This window comes from Amblyomma americanum, chromosome 3 (assembly GCF_052857255.1).
Source record: "Amblyomma americanum isolate KBUSLIRL-KWMA chromosome 3, ASM5285725v1, whole genome shotgun sequence".
NCBI lineage: Eukaryota > Metazoa > Arthropoda > Arachnida > Ixodida > Ixodidae > Amblyomma > Amblyomma americanum.
The window spans coordinates 188,426,279-188,445,108 of NC_135499.1; the positions used below are offsets into that span (position 1 = coordinate 188,426,279).

At 43.9% G+C, this 18,830-nt stretch overlaps 2 protein-coding genes across 3 annotated transcripts; one reads left to right on the forward strand and one right to left on the reverse strand.

The window, feature by feature from the left end:
* The first annotated feature begins 227 nt into the window (after window positions 1-227).
* On the forward strand, window positions 228-15,606 carry Mob4 (MOB kinase activator 4). Of its 2 annotated transcripts, none has more exons than XM_077659260.1 (7): window positions 228-372; window positions 742-804; window positions 889-989; window positions 1,313-1,364; window positions 5,728-5,894; window positions 9,134-9,245; window positions 12,967-15,606. In XM_077659260.1, exons 1-7 carry the CDS (start codon window positions 313-315, stop codon window positions 13,087-13,089), a joined length of 678 nt encoding a protein of 225 aa, XP_077515386.1. In that variant the 5' UTR covers window positions 228-312; the 3' UTR covers window positions 13,090-15,606. The 2 variants fall into 2 exon arrangements, with proteins under 2 accessions (XP_077515386.1, XP_077515387.1); XM_077659261.1 differs by having other exon boundaries at window positions 1,313-1,355.
* Window positions 15,607-15,745: 139 nt separating this feature from the next.
* Window positions 15,746-18,453, reverse strand: Rpp25 (ribonuclease P protein subunit Rpp25). Its single transcript, XM_077659262.1, has 6 exons — window positions 18,219-18,453; window positions 17,598-17,743; window positions 17,422-17,514; window positions 17,325-17,359; window positions 17,130-17,246; window positions 15,746-16,071 (listed from the first exon to the last, which is right to left on the reverse strand). Coding segments are annotated over exons 1-6 (519 nt in total). The 5' UTR covers window positions 18,220-18,453; the 3' UTR covers window positions 15,746-15,944.
* Between the last annotated feature and the right edge of the window lie 377 nt (window positions 18,454-18,830).

Consider the following 18,830-nt stretch of genomic DNA (forward strand, 5'->3'; position numbering starts at 1 on the left):
GTCATGTTTGTCGCGTAGTGCGAAACGCTTTTGGTTAAAAAGCAGACGCACATGGAAGAGGTAGTTCACTCATTTGGATTTCTGAAGCAGCGAATATGTGAGCCTTTGACGTTAAAGTGTGGATAACACGCACCATTTAGAGAACCCTAACATTCTACTCAAAACTATAGTTGCGATTGGCTGTGCTCTAGCCAAATGAGGACATCAATAGTTGCTGTTCAGGCGTTCAGGTGGCGCAACGTTCCCAAACAGCGCCAGTAGAGTACAGACAGACTGGTACAGACGCACAAACGCTGGGTGAAACTCGGCAACATGAAGATGGCTGACAGTGCGGGAGTTCTTCGGCGGAATCGACCGGGAACAAAAGCCGAGGTGACAGTTTTATCTCTGTTACCATCCACTCGCGTGTTGTGAGCGTTCAGAGTAACTTGACTGTTTGTAACATTCTGTTGGTTTGCTTTTTCATCTTTTTTCGTTGAGCCGGGCCGACCGAAGGCCTAACTAGTCAATTTTCGCCTTTTATCTTCGGTCTTGCTTACCGAACAACCTGGCTAGCCTTGCGTTTCGCCTTGTATGTACTTCCTGCAGTGTCCTACCGTCGACAGCGAGGCCGCCTTCAATTGAATACTCGCTTGACTGTCCATTAAAGCGCCGTTCAGAAATGCCTTGAGCTTTGGCTTCGGTGCATTGCATGACCTAGACTTATGCCAACGCTGACTGCGTGCTCTCTCTTGCACACAGAATTTCTCCAGCTGGCCCGATGAGCCGTTTGACGAGATGGATAGCACACTCGCCGTTCAACAGGTACGCTCACTAATACGTGATTGTAGTGACGGCACCTTACACTGCTCGCATTCTTCCCACGATGACATGTTTTCTGGTGGACAGTTCATTCAGCAGGCTATTCGGAAAGACCCGTCGAACGTGGACGAGATTTTGACTCCACCCGACGGCCAGGACGAGGGAGTGTGGAAATACGAGCATTTACGGTACGTCCCCGCTTCCGCGCGGCAAAAAAAAAAAAAAAACTAGATTGCATGTCCACCATTGAGCATCTACGAATAGCGGGCGTAAAACAAAACAAAAAAATAAAGGTTTGTGTGTCCATGCTGCAAGGTATAAATGGTAGGTGGTCATCAAATGGGTTCGACAATATTTGGCTAGCTGTGCGTGCTGCTTAATGCATCTTAAGTATCTGCATGGAACGTGCACTTATGAGGTGGACCTATGTTTTGTTTTTCATGCAGTGCAATTTGATTTCCAGAAATGTTTCCTTGCCTGCACAAACTCATTTTTAATATTTCTGTTGCAGACAGTTCTGCATGGAATTAAATGGCCTCGCAGTCAAGCTGCAGGTATGTGAGGTTTGTAGTTGTTTTTAGATGGCTTTTCTAATTGCACGCTTCCCCCTACTAACACATCTTTCTTCTTAAAAGACTCTTAGGCATGCCCTGTATTGAGCCTGTTACACAAACTGCAGACATTCATGAACTTTGCCAATATTGAAGAAGTGTCATATCCTATAACTTCTGTAGCAATGTAGTCCTCCACTATGACTTGTATGCAGCGAGCTTATGTAGCACCACACTTACAGAGTGCAGGAAGAAGGAAAGCATTGAGAGAAATTATTAAATTAACTGCTAATTTTCACTCTACAAACCTTCTGCTTATAGAGGTATGTTCCAGTTTAAACCAAAAAAAAAAATTATCCCAAATTCACTTTCAGAAATTCAGTGTTTACTGAAAAAGTTCAGTATATTTGGCTTGCAAAGCATAGCTAGCTGGCTGCTGAATGTGAATTGTGCTCACTTAAAGTTGAAAATGGACTAAGTGGGAAGCCAAGGGCATGATGCGATGGTGGTATTGTAGGATAAGCAGCACGAGTCAAGCTATTGCTCCACTAGCTTAAACGCCTCTGCAGACCCGGAAGCGTAATCTCCTCGCCGTCTTCTGGCTAAGCACCATTTCTTCACTATCATCACCTGGTTATAGTGGATGGTCGGTTAATTAAGTAAATCAAATACATGGACATGAAACCGCGAATGGTCATCAAGAAAAAGTACGCTTTGGCTACCGCGACAATTGCGCGGCAGTTCCATCTCTGCCATCAACACACAGACCACGTGATGCACGCCCTTGCATTCAATGCAACGTGACAACCAAATGGTAACGTCAACCTAGTTATTAGAAACTTCCACTTCCGTTTTTCTCTACCGGCCATCTCATTTAACTTGAGTTACTCTTTTAATGAGGGTAACATGTTTTCCTGCTAGCACAGCTCCAGGTTCTACCATTTTCACTTTAATTACTGGCAAATAAATTGATTAGGGTGACAAAAATAGAGATATATTTTAAGTGACTTTTGGTCACAGAGAATTGCTACATTAAGTCACCAAAAAAAATATGTATTTCATTTGTTAAAAATAATATTAGCCGAAAAAAATGAAAGTAGCGTCCTGAAATAAATACTGAAAAAAATCTGCCAAATTATAAAATAAAAAACAAAGACGTGCAACCCTTACTTATATGCTAAGTCATTGTAGAGAGTAATACCACATCTTGATGTACAGACTTGTTTCGTAGTTAAACGCGTGCCGTAGAATGGTTCTCTCTGTTAAACTGGTGAATTGTTTGAGCTCGAAATTTCGCGCAGAAATGGCTTTTGGTCGGCTGAATTGGTTTGTTACGTTTGTTTGGGGTACTTCTCTGAATCTATCAAAAACTGCCGGATATTCACATCGTCTGCAGCGACAATGAAACAAAACGAGCCGTTATCTCGGCTATTGCTCCGGTGGCGCCTCTCGTTTGTCGGCCGTGGAGACGCTTTTTCAGCTGCTTTATCAATGATCATAAAAAAGTTTGGCCAGAACTTCACATAATTGCAAGTCTTTTGTGAAAAGGTGTCTGCAAACATCCAGCAAAACACCCCCCTCCTTTGCTGAATCTCCACGGAGATGGTGCCACCGGTGCAGTGATAACGGCTTGTTTTGTTTTTGGATCGATTCTGGCAAGTACCCCAAACAAATGTAGCATAAAACAATTTTGCTGACCAAATACCATTTCTGTGCAAAATTTGAGCTGGAACAATGCACCATCTTAGTCGAGCGAAGCATTCTACGGCGCGCATTTAATTGCGGAACACTCTGTATAATCATGCCTATTGTATAATAGGGCCCTTCGTTTTCTGGTTTTATTTATCTCCAAAATCTGGTGGAGGGAAGAGGGGGTGGAAATCGGGCAATATTTTTCTTGCTCAAATTCAGGTACAAACCGGAGTATTCAGGAAAAGGCTACCTGCTGCAGTGGCTCGGTGGTTAGCGCGCGCTTGCCTACTGAGCTGGAGGACCTGGGCTCAGTCTCGGCTGCAGTGACCACATTTCGATGGAGGCGAAATGTAAAAGGCGCCCATGTGCTGTGCAGTGTCAGCACACGTTAAAGAACCCCAGGTGTTCTAAATTACGCGAGTAAAATTTGTGAATTTTTTTTTCTTATAATTAAGGCTTCAAATAGGGGGCCAGCAAATTACACAGATTTGGCAAACACGTCGGAAAAAACTAAAGTCATAACGCATAATCTATACACGGTATATTGAGATGTATAAGCCTACCCCGCACTCGCGCCTCTCAGTGGCCACAAAAATGTTGACCCAAAATATAGGTCGATGCATCTCCCGTGCCCGCCCTAGACCCACTTTATGTACTTCCCTGCGTGGTGGCATGACTGTGCACAGCTCAGAGCATGAAATGCGAACGATACAATCTCAAAGCCAGCAGTCAGAGGCAAATGGAGATTAAACGTGATAAAACGGTGCACTCACATGCAGCCTGGCTGAGTAGCAGCAAACAGAATAGCCAACGGTTTGGTAGTTTCGGATTCTGGCACGACACACGCTCTTATTGTACCAGAAGTTTGCTGTCGCAGCCGTTCGTGTGGGATGTGGACTGCTGGTGAACAATTGACTATTCTTTACTGGAAGCAATTTGCAAACGAATCACCACAACTTTTCTTGCCACCAAAAAACTTGGTCATTCGTTTGTAAATTACTTCTGGTAAAGAATAGTCAATCACCTTTGTGACTCACCTTTCACTCACCCTTGTGGGTGAGTGAGTGGAGTCAAGAATATCACCGTGGCCGATCCGATCTTCTCAAGCCCTGTGCATGCTGGTGTGCTTGCGCAGCAAGGAGCATAAAATACGAGATTAAATTTTTTTTTTAAATACCCGGGTAAAAAGTTTAGGGTGTGCAAATTATGCACAGGCGCAAATTACATGAGTAACTACTGTAATCCAAAGCCATCCACTGTGGCACTCCTCATTTCCCATGTATCGCTGTGAGGTGTTAAACCCAACAATACAATTCAGAAAAATGTGTCATCATTCACTGTTTCTTGGTCATTTTTTTGTGCAATAGACAATTTACAGGAAACGCTCGTTTTTGTGTAGGCTATAAAATGCTGCGCCTTCTTCCTCAAATTTTCATAAACGGTATAAAATGACAGCCTACGCTAAAGAACTTTACCAAATCAGATGTTATTTTCAGTTACTTATTAAGGTTATTATGTTGCGTGAATTTCCACCTCCTGCACTGCACTTCTGCATCCTTGCAGTACCTGCCTGGCTTCGTTTGTACGCTTCGAAAACATTCAATCGGGGTCCAGTAGACCATAGTAGGATGTCATGTGCGCGTCTTGACATAGTGATGCCAGAAGGACGTCTGCTTAGCGCCCTTGTTATGACCTCTTGCTTTTAAAACTTATTTTTCGTACTTAATCCTCAGATAAGGCATGTCATAAACAGCAAGTGTTACGAGAGGTTTTAAAAGCATTAGTTATCCGAAAACAATCATCTGGAATACGCACAAGATATCTGCTAATTTTCGTGCAGTGTCATCAGCTTTGTGCACTGAAAAACAGTGTTCTGTTTTATTAAAAATGCCGCACTTTCGGGTAGAAATCAGGTTCAACCCGATTGTCAAGAAATCTCATCGGGGGGCAAGAATCGGGTAAAACCATGTTTTGCCCTAGAGTGAAGGGCCTTACGTACACACTTGTGTGCGGGGCTCGGCTCTTGCACAAAAGCAGATCTCCGCTCACTTTCTTCAATTACAGGGGGACCCAGACCTTGCATCTATATTTATGCAATGACTCGTATCTTTTGTCAGATCATCGGGGGCCTGGATAACTGTTCATGAAGGTAATGCATTGAAATTAGATGATAGAATAGAATAGAGGAAAGAAACGGCTACATGATGGAGCCTGTGGCAAGGGCTCTAGGCAGGGTACAAATGGAATAACTCTGTTGAAATGGCTGTACTGTGTGTTGCAAGCAGTTGTCGCTGTCTAGTGGCTCTTTGTGGAACAGTGTACACGATGATAAGTACACATATGTGACATGCAATTTCTCTTAGCTGCTTTTTTTTTTTTCCACTTTATCTGTTGCCAAGGTGTGAGTGGCCCTTATACGAGTGCAGCTCTTACACAAGTGTATGCAGTATCTGCAGGGTTGTGTAGATTTGTTTGTAGCTGTCTTGGTGCCGTCATATATTCTGCGACTATATGGCTGTCGATCTAGCAGTCCATGTATACCACAGCATACTGATAGGTTTTTTGCCAGACTGAACTGAGGGTGGCGTTTGTGTCCATTTGCGTAAACGTGGCTCAGTAAGCACTGTTTGCATGTGACATGGTCAGCAGTGGTATAGTGTAGCTTGATGCTGACTGAATGCAGGCAGAGTGCAACGCAGACAGCTGCACCCAAATGACTGCCACAGAACAGTGGATTTTTCTGTGTGCTGCCCACAAGACACCAAAGGAGTGCCCTGCCATCGACTACACGCGGCACACTCTCGATGGAGCTGCGTGTCTCCTCAACAGCAACAAGTACTTTCCAAGCCGGTAGGAAATGAGACAATACTAGTCATTGCATTTGCATAGCTGACAGCCTGTTGGCTTGCGAGTTTGCATTTATGTCGTCCATTATATGACCGGAGTAGAGGAGTACAGTCAAACCCGACTATATCGAACCCGTTTACATCGAATTACCCCGTATATCGAACAATTTATGAACATTGTATTGCTAAAATGAGAATATATAGCAAAAAATACTAATATATCGAACAAAAATAGCAGCCGCGCTTGATATATCGAACTTCAAGCCGCGCAAAACTGCTCCAGAAGTTGGCTTTCCCGCGTGGCGGCCGGGCGAGCTGCGCCAACATCCATCCCCCCCCCCCCCCCCCCCCACTTGGCCAAAGTGGTTTAGCCCAACAGCGCTCGCACGGCGCTGCTATCAAACAATCACCATGAACCCCTGGATAGCGGTGAACCGCTGGAGGAACTTGATGAGTTGTTTAGCCAGCTTGCCGAGTTCCCGGGTGCTGTTTGTGATGGGACTGCAGCAACAGACTTCGTCTCCGTCGACGACGATGTTCCGACAACCGGAGAGCTCGCTGACGAAGACATCATTGCCGACCTCACTAGGGATGCCGCCGGCGACAGTAACTGTCAGGATACGACGAGTTCGTACCCGCCATCGTGTTCCGACGCACTTAACGCGCTGAGCGTTGTTCGCCGTCACTGTGAGTCAATAGAAGGCTGTGGGCTCAGCTGTTCTCAGTCGCTCGATAACGTTGAGAAGTGCATGCTTAATAATGCTTTCAAAATCAAAAAGCAGAAGAAGATCAACGACTATTTCTCGCATTAATAGTCCCACCGTACATGTTTTTATCAAATAAAGAATGCTTTTTACTGAGGTGCGGTTTGTACATTGCCAAATTTGTTAAAAGTTGTATTTCGAATTACACGATATATCGAAGTGATTCCCGTTTTTTTACGAGTTCGATATATCCGGGTTTGACTGTATTTGAAAGTGTGGAGAGGCTCTCTAGTCATTATATTTTTGTGGATTGCCTACAAAACGACTATTATATTGCATTTCAACGTGTGTTACTTGAATTACTCGTCAAGCGAGCCACGAGCCTTCTGGTGAGGCACGTTATGCAGAAACCAAGTAAAAGCATTTTATGAAGCTTGTTTATTAGTTACCACATTACAAGTGGTGATCAGAAGTGCCACCGTTGAGCTTATTTGTGGGCCCTGCTGTTCTGCCGAGTGAGAAATGTTGTCTAGACTTAAAAATCATAGTCCTCAGTTCGAAGGTTTCGTGCTTATGCAATAACGTACCATGCTTTTCAGGCCTATTGGCAGAGTTGCTGGTGCAATAGCAATGCTGTTCACACAGCAGAGCTAGCATTTTTTGTTCAAGGTAGAGGGAAAAGAGAAGTGGATATGCAATTGTTTATTTTTTGGTTAGCAGCTCGTTTGGATTTGTCTCATTCCTTTCTGCTGTTTACACACTCACCAACTAAACTGCATTAAATTAAAGTATATTAAATTATAAACTATGTTCATTAATTACTTCTAACTAAATTTCACTTTAAAGAAATGTATATTACAGGATTTTTTCCTTGCAGCGCAGTGCAGAAATTGTTGATCTGGTGTGCTGTTTTAGAGCGCAGCCCTTAGGCACGCCTTCCTTGTCGGCATTACACGCTTCCTGACAGGTGGTGTGTTGGCAGTTAGTAGCAGAGCAAAATGCCACGGAGAGAGCAATTTAAAGCTGCTAACAGCGTTGCTAATTGAAATAAGCTTCATGGAGTCGCAAGATAGGTAACAGTATTTCACGCAAACTCTCACTGTCTACGCTAAGCAAGTGCCAGTCTGGTGAGATCTGTGAGCGTATTAAATTGAAGTCGCCACCTCATGGTAGGTACTGTTAAATTAGAGGGTTTGTGGTCAGTCACTGACGCACTGCTTACGAACTAGTATTTACAAACTAGTAATTTAGCAACAAAAAATGCATCAAGTAATGTTAAATAAGCTTTCACAGTGTCGGTGGTAAATGAGTGGTTGTTTAAAATGATCTTCATGCAGCATGCTTTTTCTGGATGTGGCGTAACTAGGTGTGGCTTATCAGCCCATATCTCCCCTTCCATTTTTCAGTGTGAGCTTCATCTGCTTGAGTAGAATTTATTTTTGTCATCAAGGGATGCACAAGTTATGCAACTGTCTATGTCTTAATGCTTAAACTTGCAGCTTTGTTTATATGATTAATTCATCAAAGCATGAATGAATGGAAGTGCTTCCAAGTAAATAATCTCTCGTGCAGTGCGGCTATGAAGTAGTTTATTTTTTTTGGAAATAATTGCGTACACACAAGACAGGACATGAAAAGGACATGACCAGAGAGATTGTCGAGGCGAGAGAAATTCTTACGTATGGGGGGCTTTGGTTGCGTGAGTGCGCCATCAGTAGCCTTACTAGATAAGTGAAATTGTTGGATGGGGAACTGATATGACAGTCCCATTAAGTTTTCAGCACAAGTGGCATTAAAGATTTCTATTTGTCATTTCTGATTGGTCATCCTGATTGTGAAAGCATATATATTTCTTGCGATCACAATAAAATCCATTTGAAGTGTGCTCCTGCGTGTGTCCCTTTTCCTGTCCTGTCTTGTGTGCGCGCAATTATATTTTCAAAAAAGGTGTGCAGTACCAACCCGCCTAAAATGCAATGCTTCTGAACAGTTAGTTTGGCAAGGTATGCGTCTCAATTCCTGGTTTTCACTGGCACAGGCAGTGCATTCATTCTAGTTGGCATTTCTTTGTTCCTGCATTATCCTTCATAAGTAGAACTTTTGCGAATTCACATCTCAACAAAGTGCATGTTGCACTGTTCTGACTCAGAGTACGGGCCGTCTTATTTCTTTGCAGCTTTGAGATTTGTCTGTAACTTGTCAGCTGAGCAGTTTTGGCATTTGGTATGTGGCACAGGTTTGTAGGTTCAATTTGCACTTGCAGGGGCTGCGTGTTGAGCAAAGCACGATGCAGTTCACTTGTTTACTGTGATTATCAAACCACCTCGAGTAGCCAAAATGAATACAGCATGTCAACATTACTTTTGGTTTTAAAAGGAAAAAGTCAATATAAATTACAAAACATGATCCTGGACTGTTAACACCTTGTGCTACATGAAGGTATTTTTTGTGGTGAAAACCTGTTTGATGTTGCAAGAAATAAATTGGTCATCTTCATACCATTCCAATTATAAATGAGGTTACTTTTCATTTTTTACAGGGTTAGCATCAAGGATTCGTCTGTAGCAAAGCTAGGGTCTGTGTGCCGAAGAGTGTATCGGATATTCTCGCATGCATATTACCATCACAGAGCCACCTTTGACGAGTTTGAGGTAAGGTTTGTTTCTTCTGTTTCTTGTCATTGTTCCTAATCTGCAAAGAAATGATCTGGCTTTCATTAAAACTATACTCACCGACAGCTTGCCTTGGCAACGAGGGGAAGGCTGCTGGGGCAGAGCATTCATAACTGTGTTGTTCCATGAAATAGCATGGCAGTGCGCTTGGCTGCCTGGCGCATTGCTTTCTGCATGGTTTCTTCATTCAGTTCTGGTGTGGATGTGTGTGGGAGCTTCTTGTAACAAGACTCGCCTAGCAAATCTGTTGTAATCAAGCAAACTGCTCTTGCGCTGAATTTCAAATATTGAAAGTTGGCAGTCACGTTAAAGATGTGTATTAAATAACGAATATTGCAACTATTGCCACAGATAGGCAGACGATGAGGACAAAGTGTGTGGCTGTGTGCAAGTCAGCCATTTGTCAGAGCACATTCTTCTTTGTTGTCTCAGTATAACTGTGCCAAGTGTTCGTTACATTACACTGTTTTCAAAAACCCCTTCAGACACCATTTTTTGTTTCCAATGAAAACATTTTTGCACCTGAATAGTATGTTCAGGCCAGAAGAAAGATACTTTATTTGTTTTACTGCTCAAAATACCAGTGGGCAATTTATTACAGGGATATCCAAAGTTTGTTGCATAGTGTTGTTTTCATCAATAACAACATAAAAATGCCAAAACTTGTCAAGCGAACACACAAAAGATTGTGGAATGAATTTCTGTGTTCAAGTTGCACATTACACATCAACTTGCGGCGGAAAAAAATGTTACCTGCGACGATATGCCTACGTAATAATGGCAGACAACATGCTAGCCGGGCTACGCTCACTATTTCACGAAATTTTACATATGGCACACAGAAAACCACCTTATTTGCAGAATAGGGATGCTAAATTCATTTTAAACAAAGAAATGGCTGCTAGGTGCCGCACTTTCAGAAAAAGGTCTGAGTTGGCTGACCAAAAGCTAATGTGGCCTCAGCCTAACAAGCATGATCTTTTTTTGGACAGAACTTTTCAATCTTAGTACATGCCTTCAGAGCTATTGCATTAACGGGGCCCTAATCAAGCGTGAGGTCTTTATTCATTGTATGCAGAGTAAGGGACGTTGTGATGCCTGAACGACCAAAGAGATCGCTGAAATCCTAATAACTGATATTTTATTCTGCTCCAGAAATGCCCATTTCGAGCTGATGGTGTCACAACGCAGTGGCCATTTTTGGCAGCAGAAATCGGGTGGCATCCTGATTAAGCGCAGTCTTTCTGATTGGTTGCGCATCTAGTTTGAACCTAGTTCCTTTATACTCCCAAAATTTATTCAGAATATCATGGCTGTGTGTCCTGTAAGCTTTTCGCATGCGACAAAAACTGAAAAGAAGCATTAAAAGCAAACGACAACTAATAAATATAACGCTAGGGGCGACACTTTTCATTTCGCTTCAGACTTTGGAGGATGCGAGTGCTGTTGAAAAAGGAGGCAGCAAAAAAAAAAGTCAGTCTGTGTGGGTAATTAGGCCAAATGCGGATATGTGCACTAGCGTGACTACAATTGTCGGTTGGAGCTACAACCTACTAGATGGTACCAGGCTACCACCTAATTACCACCTCCTACTTCTTCCGTTTAGCTACTGTGCATACATCATTTGAATCACGGTCTCCTTCTAACCGCTGCTGCTCATTCCGCTTAGCTCAGTGCGCCCAGGGGCGGTGCTGCCTAATTAGTGCCCCAGGTTCTCGCCTGGTTACCACCGGCTGCACATTGGCAAGTAAGCCACCCAATGGGCAGGTGAGCAATGGCGCAGTGGCACAAGGCAGGTGCTATGGCAGGTGTTCCAGTCAGAGGTTGCGACCAAGGTTGCTCTTCCCGAGCTGCCTCTCATGATTACATAGGCTGCTGCCTGAAACAGTAAGCAGGTTGCCCACCACCCGGTAGGCAGCTGAACAACCTGAATGGCCACTATAAGTGCTAGCACACTAAAAAAGAAAAGCCGATGAACACACCTTGTCCAAAAATGCTAAGGCAGAAGCCGGACAGGAGGCGAGGTTGGAGGTGGGGGCCAGCGACCTTACAGTCCTGCGAACAAAGAAACATCTTAAAGCTTCCTTTGTAGAGTTAGTCACCGTTACCCTGTCTGCGGCGCATAAAGAGTCCATCAAAATGCGCAGTTAAGGGCTCCCCGACAAAGCAACAATTGCATGCAAGCTTCCGCTGCGAATGTGCCAGGCGCATTTCTGATTGGTAGCGCCCAATCTTAGCACTGGGCGAGTGAAATGGGCAAGCGAAACTTGTTTTCATTTTTTCTTTTTATTCTGAGTTTTCCAAGTGGAATAACTTTCGTTTGCATGTTCAGGTTTCAATAGTACTTTTTGCACTGGCATCTGGAACACATGAGGAATCCATTTGATCAGGTTAATCGGCACTGAGAGAAACATTGAGGTGCCCCTTTAATTCTCTGCTAATGTGTGCACGCTTGTGCATGTTTTTATGCATGCATGTTTACAAGCACATTGATGTGCTGCCACGTTTAGAGAGCAGCCACTGTTCTCTGTTTTGGTCGTTGACAAAGAGGCAGCACTGCTTTTCAGTTTAAATATTTTTTGCCTAAGAAGGCGCTCTAAAGAGTACAGCAGAAGCTCTTTAATTTGAACTCCAAGGGACCGCAAAAATTCTCATTATCCAAAAGTTTGAATTGTTCAATCACCCCGAAAAGTCTGTCAAGAATGGCTTGCATTACGGTATATCTATTTTTGTGAAAGGCTGGGCAATGGTTGCCTGATCTTGAGATGAGACCAGCAAGGCATTAGCATTTTCTCACGTTAGCATTAATGCTTTATTGCAAGCATTCTGTTTGAAGCATCGAAGCAAAACTGCCCCAAAAAAGTTAACTGCCTCCTGCATCCGTCATGGTGCAACTTGTGGAGCTCCACCGCTACTATGCCACGCCCATCATAAGCAGCATGTCGCGTGTATGTAGAGGCTTCACTGCACTGACAGCAAATGGCATGTGATGAGCGTGTAGTTTCGGCGTACTAGAAGAAAGGCACCGAAGTGGTGATACAGCACTACGGCATTCAGCATCCTAAATGGCGCTCAGTTGGGTTAGGTTGGCTGGTGAAGCTGCTGCTGCACGCTGGCGCAAACCTCAGAGAAGCGAAACCGAAACTAACCAGTCTGGCTGTCCTTGGAGGTGGTGCCGTTCGTTCCTCCCCATGCCTGCCATTGCGCGCACATTGGAGGTATGCAGGCAACTCAGCAGAATGGAACTCGCACTTTGGTACGACTATTACGATGATTTCTTGCTGCACCAATCGTACCAGGACATGGCCTCCTTCAGGAGCCCATTCGAATTAACCTAGGCAAGACCCATAGCCTCAGAGTTAGCAAGCGTTCTACGCCATAAATATATTGGACGTGGACCGGGACTGTGATGCTGATTCAGATTATCCGGATTTCCAAATTATCGAGGGTTGAATTAACAAGCACTTCAATGCTCCAGAATTGTTGTTGCGCTAGTTCACATTTTTTTTAATCCAGCTGAAGGAAGCACTTTTCAAAGAGGTTTTGTTGTTCGCTGATCCTTTTTCAATTTTCGGATCCTAAGGAACAGAATTAAGTGTAAGGAAGTGCTGCATTATATGCCTCTCTTGACCTCTGTTCTGGCCACTGTTTGAATCATTAACCTTTGCCTTTTTTTTGTCTACCTTTTCCATGCCTGCAGAAGCAAACATGCCTATGTCGCCGCTTCACCACCTTTGTGACCAAGTACAATCTGATGTCAAAGGACAATCTCATCGTACCCATTCTCGATGAGGAACTCACCGCTGGTGAAAGTGAAGCCTGAGGGTTCTGCCAAAGGCAGTAGAGCACACTGCATCCTTCCTGCTCAGCAGACAGCTGCTCCCGTTGGTCAGGCTGCTGGCACGACCTTTTTGCTGTGCATTTCTCCCAGTAGTCTCGCTTCAGCTCTCACTTCTTCATGTTCCATTCTTCCGGCACCCTTGCAGTGACCATTGTCAACTTACTTGGCAGTGTTATGGGTGTTCAGGATTTCGCTGTTTAGATTCAAACGTGCATCCTTAGTTTACACGACACAGTGTAGGTGTGCCATGCTTTCACAGCATTTGCGGAAGTGAAGCTGGAGCGGTCACATTATATGGGAGTGCGGTTATGTGGGACTTCGCACAGTGAACAGGAAGGACTGCAGGAAAGTCTAGTTGTATGTATGAGAGTGTACTTCTTTCCTTTGACTTTGCGCTGTTTTCTTTAAGTGTGGAACAGTGTGTGTGGTGAAGCTTCCAAGCAGCCTGCACCTATTTCTTTACCTGCGTATGCCGAAGCCTTAGCTGTGTTATTTATTTGTTTTCCTTTTCACATGTGCTAGGCAATGCAGGTGGTGCAAATGCTTGCCTCACGCACATTGATATAACGTGCTCCTAGTGGCAATGTGACGGCTGGACTGGGTTGTTGAGCTTCTAAAGAGTGCACTCCGAGTAGGCTTCCTTGGTAAAAAAAAATGTCTTGCTCCTTTATCGCTGTTATGTATCACACCCTCAGCTGAAATAATCTAGTAACTTTTTATCTATATTTGTTAATATCTAGCATGGTGGGCCTACGCTCGGAACTGTCATTGCTGTGCGTTAGCTGCCACAAACATATGATCAAGGAAGTGTGGAGTTCACTCTTGAAATCAAACCTGTTTGGAATTTTTAATAGTTAGCATGAACGTAGTTACTTGAACGCTAAAGTTCAGAATGGTCTGCATTCTTAACTGTCATATATACGAAATGACTGTCTCGGTTGTGTGCTCCAATTTGTTGGTACAGGGCATTTCCTTCTCCACCTCCATGGTTTTTTTTTCTGTGTCCCCTTCTGAAAGTGCTTCTTTTAGGCCAGGTGATAATGCCCTTTCCATGGAGAGCACATGTCCTTGCTGTGTTTGTTTGCACTGCGAAGAGTACGTTCAATCACTGTGCTTGCAGGTTTTTGGATTAATGCCTGTAGGCTCATTTGTAACACCGCCTTTACATGTGCTGTGTTTTGTAGCTGAATGTTTCCCTTGGTTATTGGCAATGCGTAGTTGGGCTTCAACCTTTATGATGCTTACTCTTCCAGGGTCTTTTAATGTTCATCTATATTTTGTTTGCTGTAAATATTTTCTTTCTCAGTGCAAAATTAGTTTGTCATGGGCTCTGCAAACGTCTGTATTTGGAAAGCTGTCTCACTGTTAGCAGCGTTCCACTGCACTGTGTACAAAAGACAGCTGGTGTGGTTCCAGACTGCCTTTGTTTCTAGCATACGATTTTGAAAACGGTTGAAAGCGGTCACAGCCACATGCTTTGTTTGTAGGAGTCATTCTCATGTGTGCAGCAGTTTCACACAATTTTGACGTTATATCTGCCTTGAAAACGTGCATAGCTTTCTTTCTTCTGTATTGCATGTTTTCCCGAAGAGGCTGAAGTAAGAAATAATGTAGGTGTTGCATGGCTGCAATAACTGACTAATGTATCGGACCAGAAATCTTAGTCCTTCAGGCACACATGTGAAGTGGCAGTGCCATGTTTAATTCTTTCACCCTTCAACCTTTATGCCTTGTTTTTTGTGCATGATGCTGTTGCATTGCGCATTTGCTGTCATCTGTAAGATTGTTGCACATTTCACAGTTTACCCAGGACGCACTAGCACTTTTCATGAGTGTAAGACATGCACATTTTAATGATGTTAGCAGCTTATATGCTGCCATGGAAACATTTGTTCACAACCATCATTTTTGTAACCTTTTACTGGACAACCTATCCAATGTTTCCGAACATTGTAGTGAGGGGACAAGCAGACTAGTGTGCTCTGTAATGGCTGGCTCAGAGCAAACCAGATGCCTGACAAATGTCTTTTTAGAGAATGGTCTTGATTTTGATGCTGTCTTTCTAATGAGCCTCCTCGCGTCATGCACTTGTCATAGAGTGTGGCCAAGCTTTGGAAGGTGTGCGTACAGTGCTTTCCAGGTGTCCTAGGCCACTGCACACATGACCAGGACAGTTTCCTTCTAGGATCGGTGGAAAGTATTGAAAGCGGCTGCCCATCTTGCCATTGTACATCATCTAGAGCACCACCACACAGCTCGGAAACAGTTCCAAGTCATCCCCAGGAGTGATTGATGCATATCTCATTTTTGTTCTGCCTGAACAATTGACTAGCTTTACTCATGCATTCTTAATAATGCAAGCAATACATTGCCTACTTCCTGCTCTTGTAGGGTTCAAAAGGATTGCGGTTTTAAAGCCGTAACTATGTTAGGTGACCTTACGGGAACAGGAAACTCAAAGGCAGCTTCTTTAGACAGTGGCAGGACAGCATTGGACACACATTTAATGGACTTTGTGGCTGTCTGGATAAGACTGGATAGTCTCAGATCGTCGGCAGAGTATTCCCAAGTTGCCGGTTAGTCGTCCACATCACACGAGTTTGCATGGGAGCAGCTGCAAGTTGGATGTGAAAATGAGTGATCTGTACTGACACTAGCAGGCCTACAAAGGCGTATTTTAATTCTTGTAACCAAGGCCACTGTGCATAAGAAATGATCCAGTCTTGGTTGTCCAAGGGTCATCTAGCATTTTGGTGAAGTTCAATAAAATGATTTTTTTTTTTTTTCAGTTTGCAGAGTGGTCATTGTATTTACGGCAGTGTTCTCAGAGCTGAGCACTACTGAGCAGCAGCTTGGTGAGGCTTTTGCCTTCGAGGTGTTCGCTTTGAAAAGTGTTTCTTCATAGGCTTTGACGCCTTCTGTTTAGAGGACCAACTCCCATCGCTGCAGCCAGGCGCCTGGTACCTACAAGCAAAAGTGCATGCTTAACATAAAAAGCAGGAAGACGTGGCACATTATTCACAAAAGCCTGCAGCTCCCAAAGGCATTATTGCAGGGATCGGGACAAACAGCTTTGGTAAAATCTATCTGCAGAGTAGCAGCACACCACTTCTGCAGGTGACAAGGATGCAGATTAGTTTGTGATAGTCAAGTTTAAAGCAAGTTTTTTTTTTTTTTCTAGATGTTCACTCGGCCAAGCCCTTTAACACTCTGAACTTGGAAAGTAGGCGTACCTCCCATAAGCCAGGCAGCAACTGACTGGATTTTCGCTAGTGAATCAATATGAACACTGAACTCGATCCCGCTTAGGGCAAGCATACTCAATAATAGGCCTGGAATGAGCACTATGCGTACTTTAAATCGCATTATAAGGAGCTGAGAACTCTCAGCCATACTAACTGCATTATTAACATGAGCTGCCCATGAATCGTCAAAAAAAAAATTTGTACATGAATTCTCTCCTTTGGGCTTTTCTGTGCAGAGAATATAATCTGCGGTATTTACACGAAAAGTATGGGTACATAAAAGCACTTTGTATTCAAAGACACCTAGTTTTTAAAGCATCGTAGTTCAACACTCTTCAGAATATGTATGATGAAGCAGTGATGCCACAATGTGGTAACTAATTACTGCCAGGAGCGTGTACTAAACAAACCCAATTTACTACTACTAAAAAAAGTAACTACTACTACTTGGTTTACAAAAGACGAATTTCGATTGAGGTGAAATTCTCGAGGCCCAAGTACTCTGAAATGTCAGTGCACGTTAACCCCAGGTGGTCGAAGTTTCTGGAACCCTTCACTACAGCGCCCCTCGTAGCCCAAGTCTCTTTGGGATGTTAAACTCCCATAAACAAGCCCGATCATTTACACCGCTGCACACGGCTGACCACTTCGTAGGCCACCGAACTTTTTTTTGTAGGCCACCGAACTTGAACTGCACAGTGGCATCACGTCTGCTTGTCCTATACCATTGACTTTACTATGACAGCAGCGACACTAATTAGGATTACTGCTACTCACCCCAGCTGCGCAGTATCCACTGGATCCTTGCTGAGCAGAATGCGAATAGTTGGTATTTCTCGGGTTATTTTCAGCCTGTCGAGTTCTGGCGACTTGGGTTCCCACAGGTCTTCAACTCTGGCAAGAATGTGAAATGATGAGACCTCGTCTTCGCCGCAAAAAGTAAATTGTGGTGCATGTGCTTGTCGCACTTACTTTTTGTACAGAACCTTGTTCACCTGATGGATGCCCTGTGGATACATACGAACACTGTGTTACTACACATTCTGAAGGCTAACGGGAAATGACTTGCCTTATGCTTTCGTTTCAGTATCTCTGCGCACGTTATGGTTTTCGGAAGGGCATGACCGGACCCAGTGAAAACCATTTGCCTTTTTGCATCATCCTGCAGACAACCGGTGGGCGGCAGAGAGAATGGCAGTAATAAAAATTCGTGGCAAGAGCGCATGTTACTTGTAAGAAGCTTACCTTGAACGCTTTGTGGGCATACTCGAGCAAGTTTCTGAGCTTGCTGTTGGGCTGAACTTTCATGTGAATGAAATCGTCTTGAAGACCGATGAAGCAGGACGGGCTCGCATTTTCTTCAATTGATTCCCCCTTCGTGTAGTTTTCCACTGAAACAAATACGATATTCGAGAATGAATTTTCTGTCGAACTGACAGTCTCGATCGAACGGCGTGTCATATGAGGTACAAATGCAATAAGATGAATAGCAGCTGGTGCGGAAGTACCAAAGATTTGAAAAGCAAGCATATACGACTTGGTATGACTAAAAATTCATGTTCTGGTTCTTGACCCGGGTTCGAACCCGACCGCGGCGGGCGCGTTTCGATGGAGGCGAAACGCAAAAGGCGCCCGTATGCTGTACGATGCCAGTGCACGTTAAAGATCCCCAGGTGGTCGAAATTATTCCGGAGCCCTCCGGCACCTCTTCCTTTCTCCTCTCAGTCCCTTCTTTATCCCTTCCGGCGTGGTTCGGGTGTCCACCGAGATATGTGACATTTACTGCGTTATTTCCTTTCCTCAAAAGCCTATTTTCATTTCATTTCCGGTTCTTGACGCGCAGGTCGGCAAACGGTTGTTACTTACTTGTACCAGTAGCTGAAGTGCCGGGAGTTCGAAAAGAATGAATTTATCCCCTTTGTTAACAATGCGGCCACACCGTGTCAACTCTGTTCAAAATTGGTTCAGACAAGCATACTACCTAGCCGACGACGGGAACAAACATTACGCAAAGCTATGCAAATACATTTTAAACGATTTCCTACGGCAGCAAAACTCTCCAGACAACAACATAGAAACCGCCATCTTTATAACTTGGATTGACTTTCGGTCGCTCTAAAGACAATAATCCATTAAACTATTATAGCATTAATCAACTTTTTTGCATTTTGCACGTGAAGTCTGCAAGTGACAACACATTTGAATCATTTTCGCGCCATATGCTAGCTAATAACAAAGTTGAATAATAATTTTTAAGGTCAGGTTGTTTCTCAGTTTTATCTGTACATGTAAGTGCACTGCCCTGATGATGCCAGCTGCATCGCGGTATGCATCAGCCACCGCAGTCAAGGCGGTAAGTTCAAGCCATTCATCCATGGTTCAAGCTACGAAGCCACCTTTTTCAAACTCCGTTTATGGCTAGCTTGCTGACACTTCTGTTGTCTTATATCGAAGGCGAAGATCTGCAGTAGAAACTGT

What these genes read in the sequence shown, in the direction of transcription:
- Mob4 (XM_077659260.1), top strand. Translation starts at nt 313, where the DNA reads ATGAAGATGGCTGACAGTGCGGGAGTTCTTCGGCGGAATCGACCGGGA. An exon ending in TCAAGCTGCAGGTATGTGAG is followed by an intron (nt 1,365 to 5,727) that starts GTTTGTAGTTGT and finishes GACTGAATGCAG; the next exon opens with GCAGAGTGCAACGCAGACAG. An exon ending in AACAAGTACTTTCCAAGCCG is followed by an intron (nt 5,895 to 9,133) that starts GTAGGAAATGAG and finishes CATTTTTTACAG; the next exon opens with GGTTAGCATCAAGGATTCGT.
- Rpp25 (XM_077659262.1), bottom strand. An exon ending in TACTGAAACGAAAGCATAAG is followed by an intron (nt 17,360 to 17,421) that starts GCAAGTCATTTC and finishes ATGTATCCACAG; the next exon opens with GGCATCCATCAGGTGAACAA. An exon ending in AACAAGGTTCTGTACAAAAA is followed by an intron (nt 17,247 to 17,324) that starts GTAAGTGCGACA and finishes CATTCTTGCCAG; the next exon opens with AGTTGAAGACCTGTGGGAAC.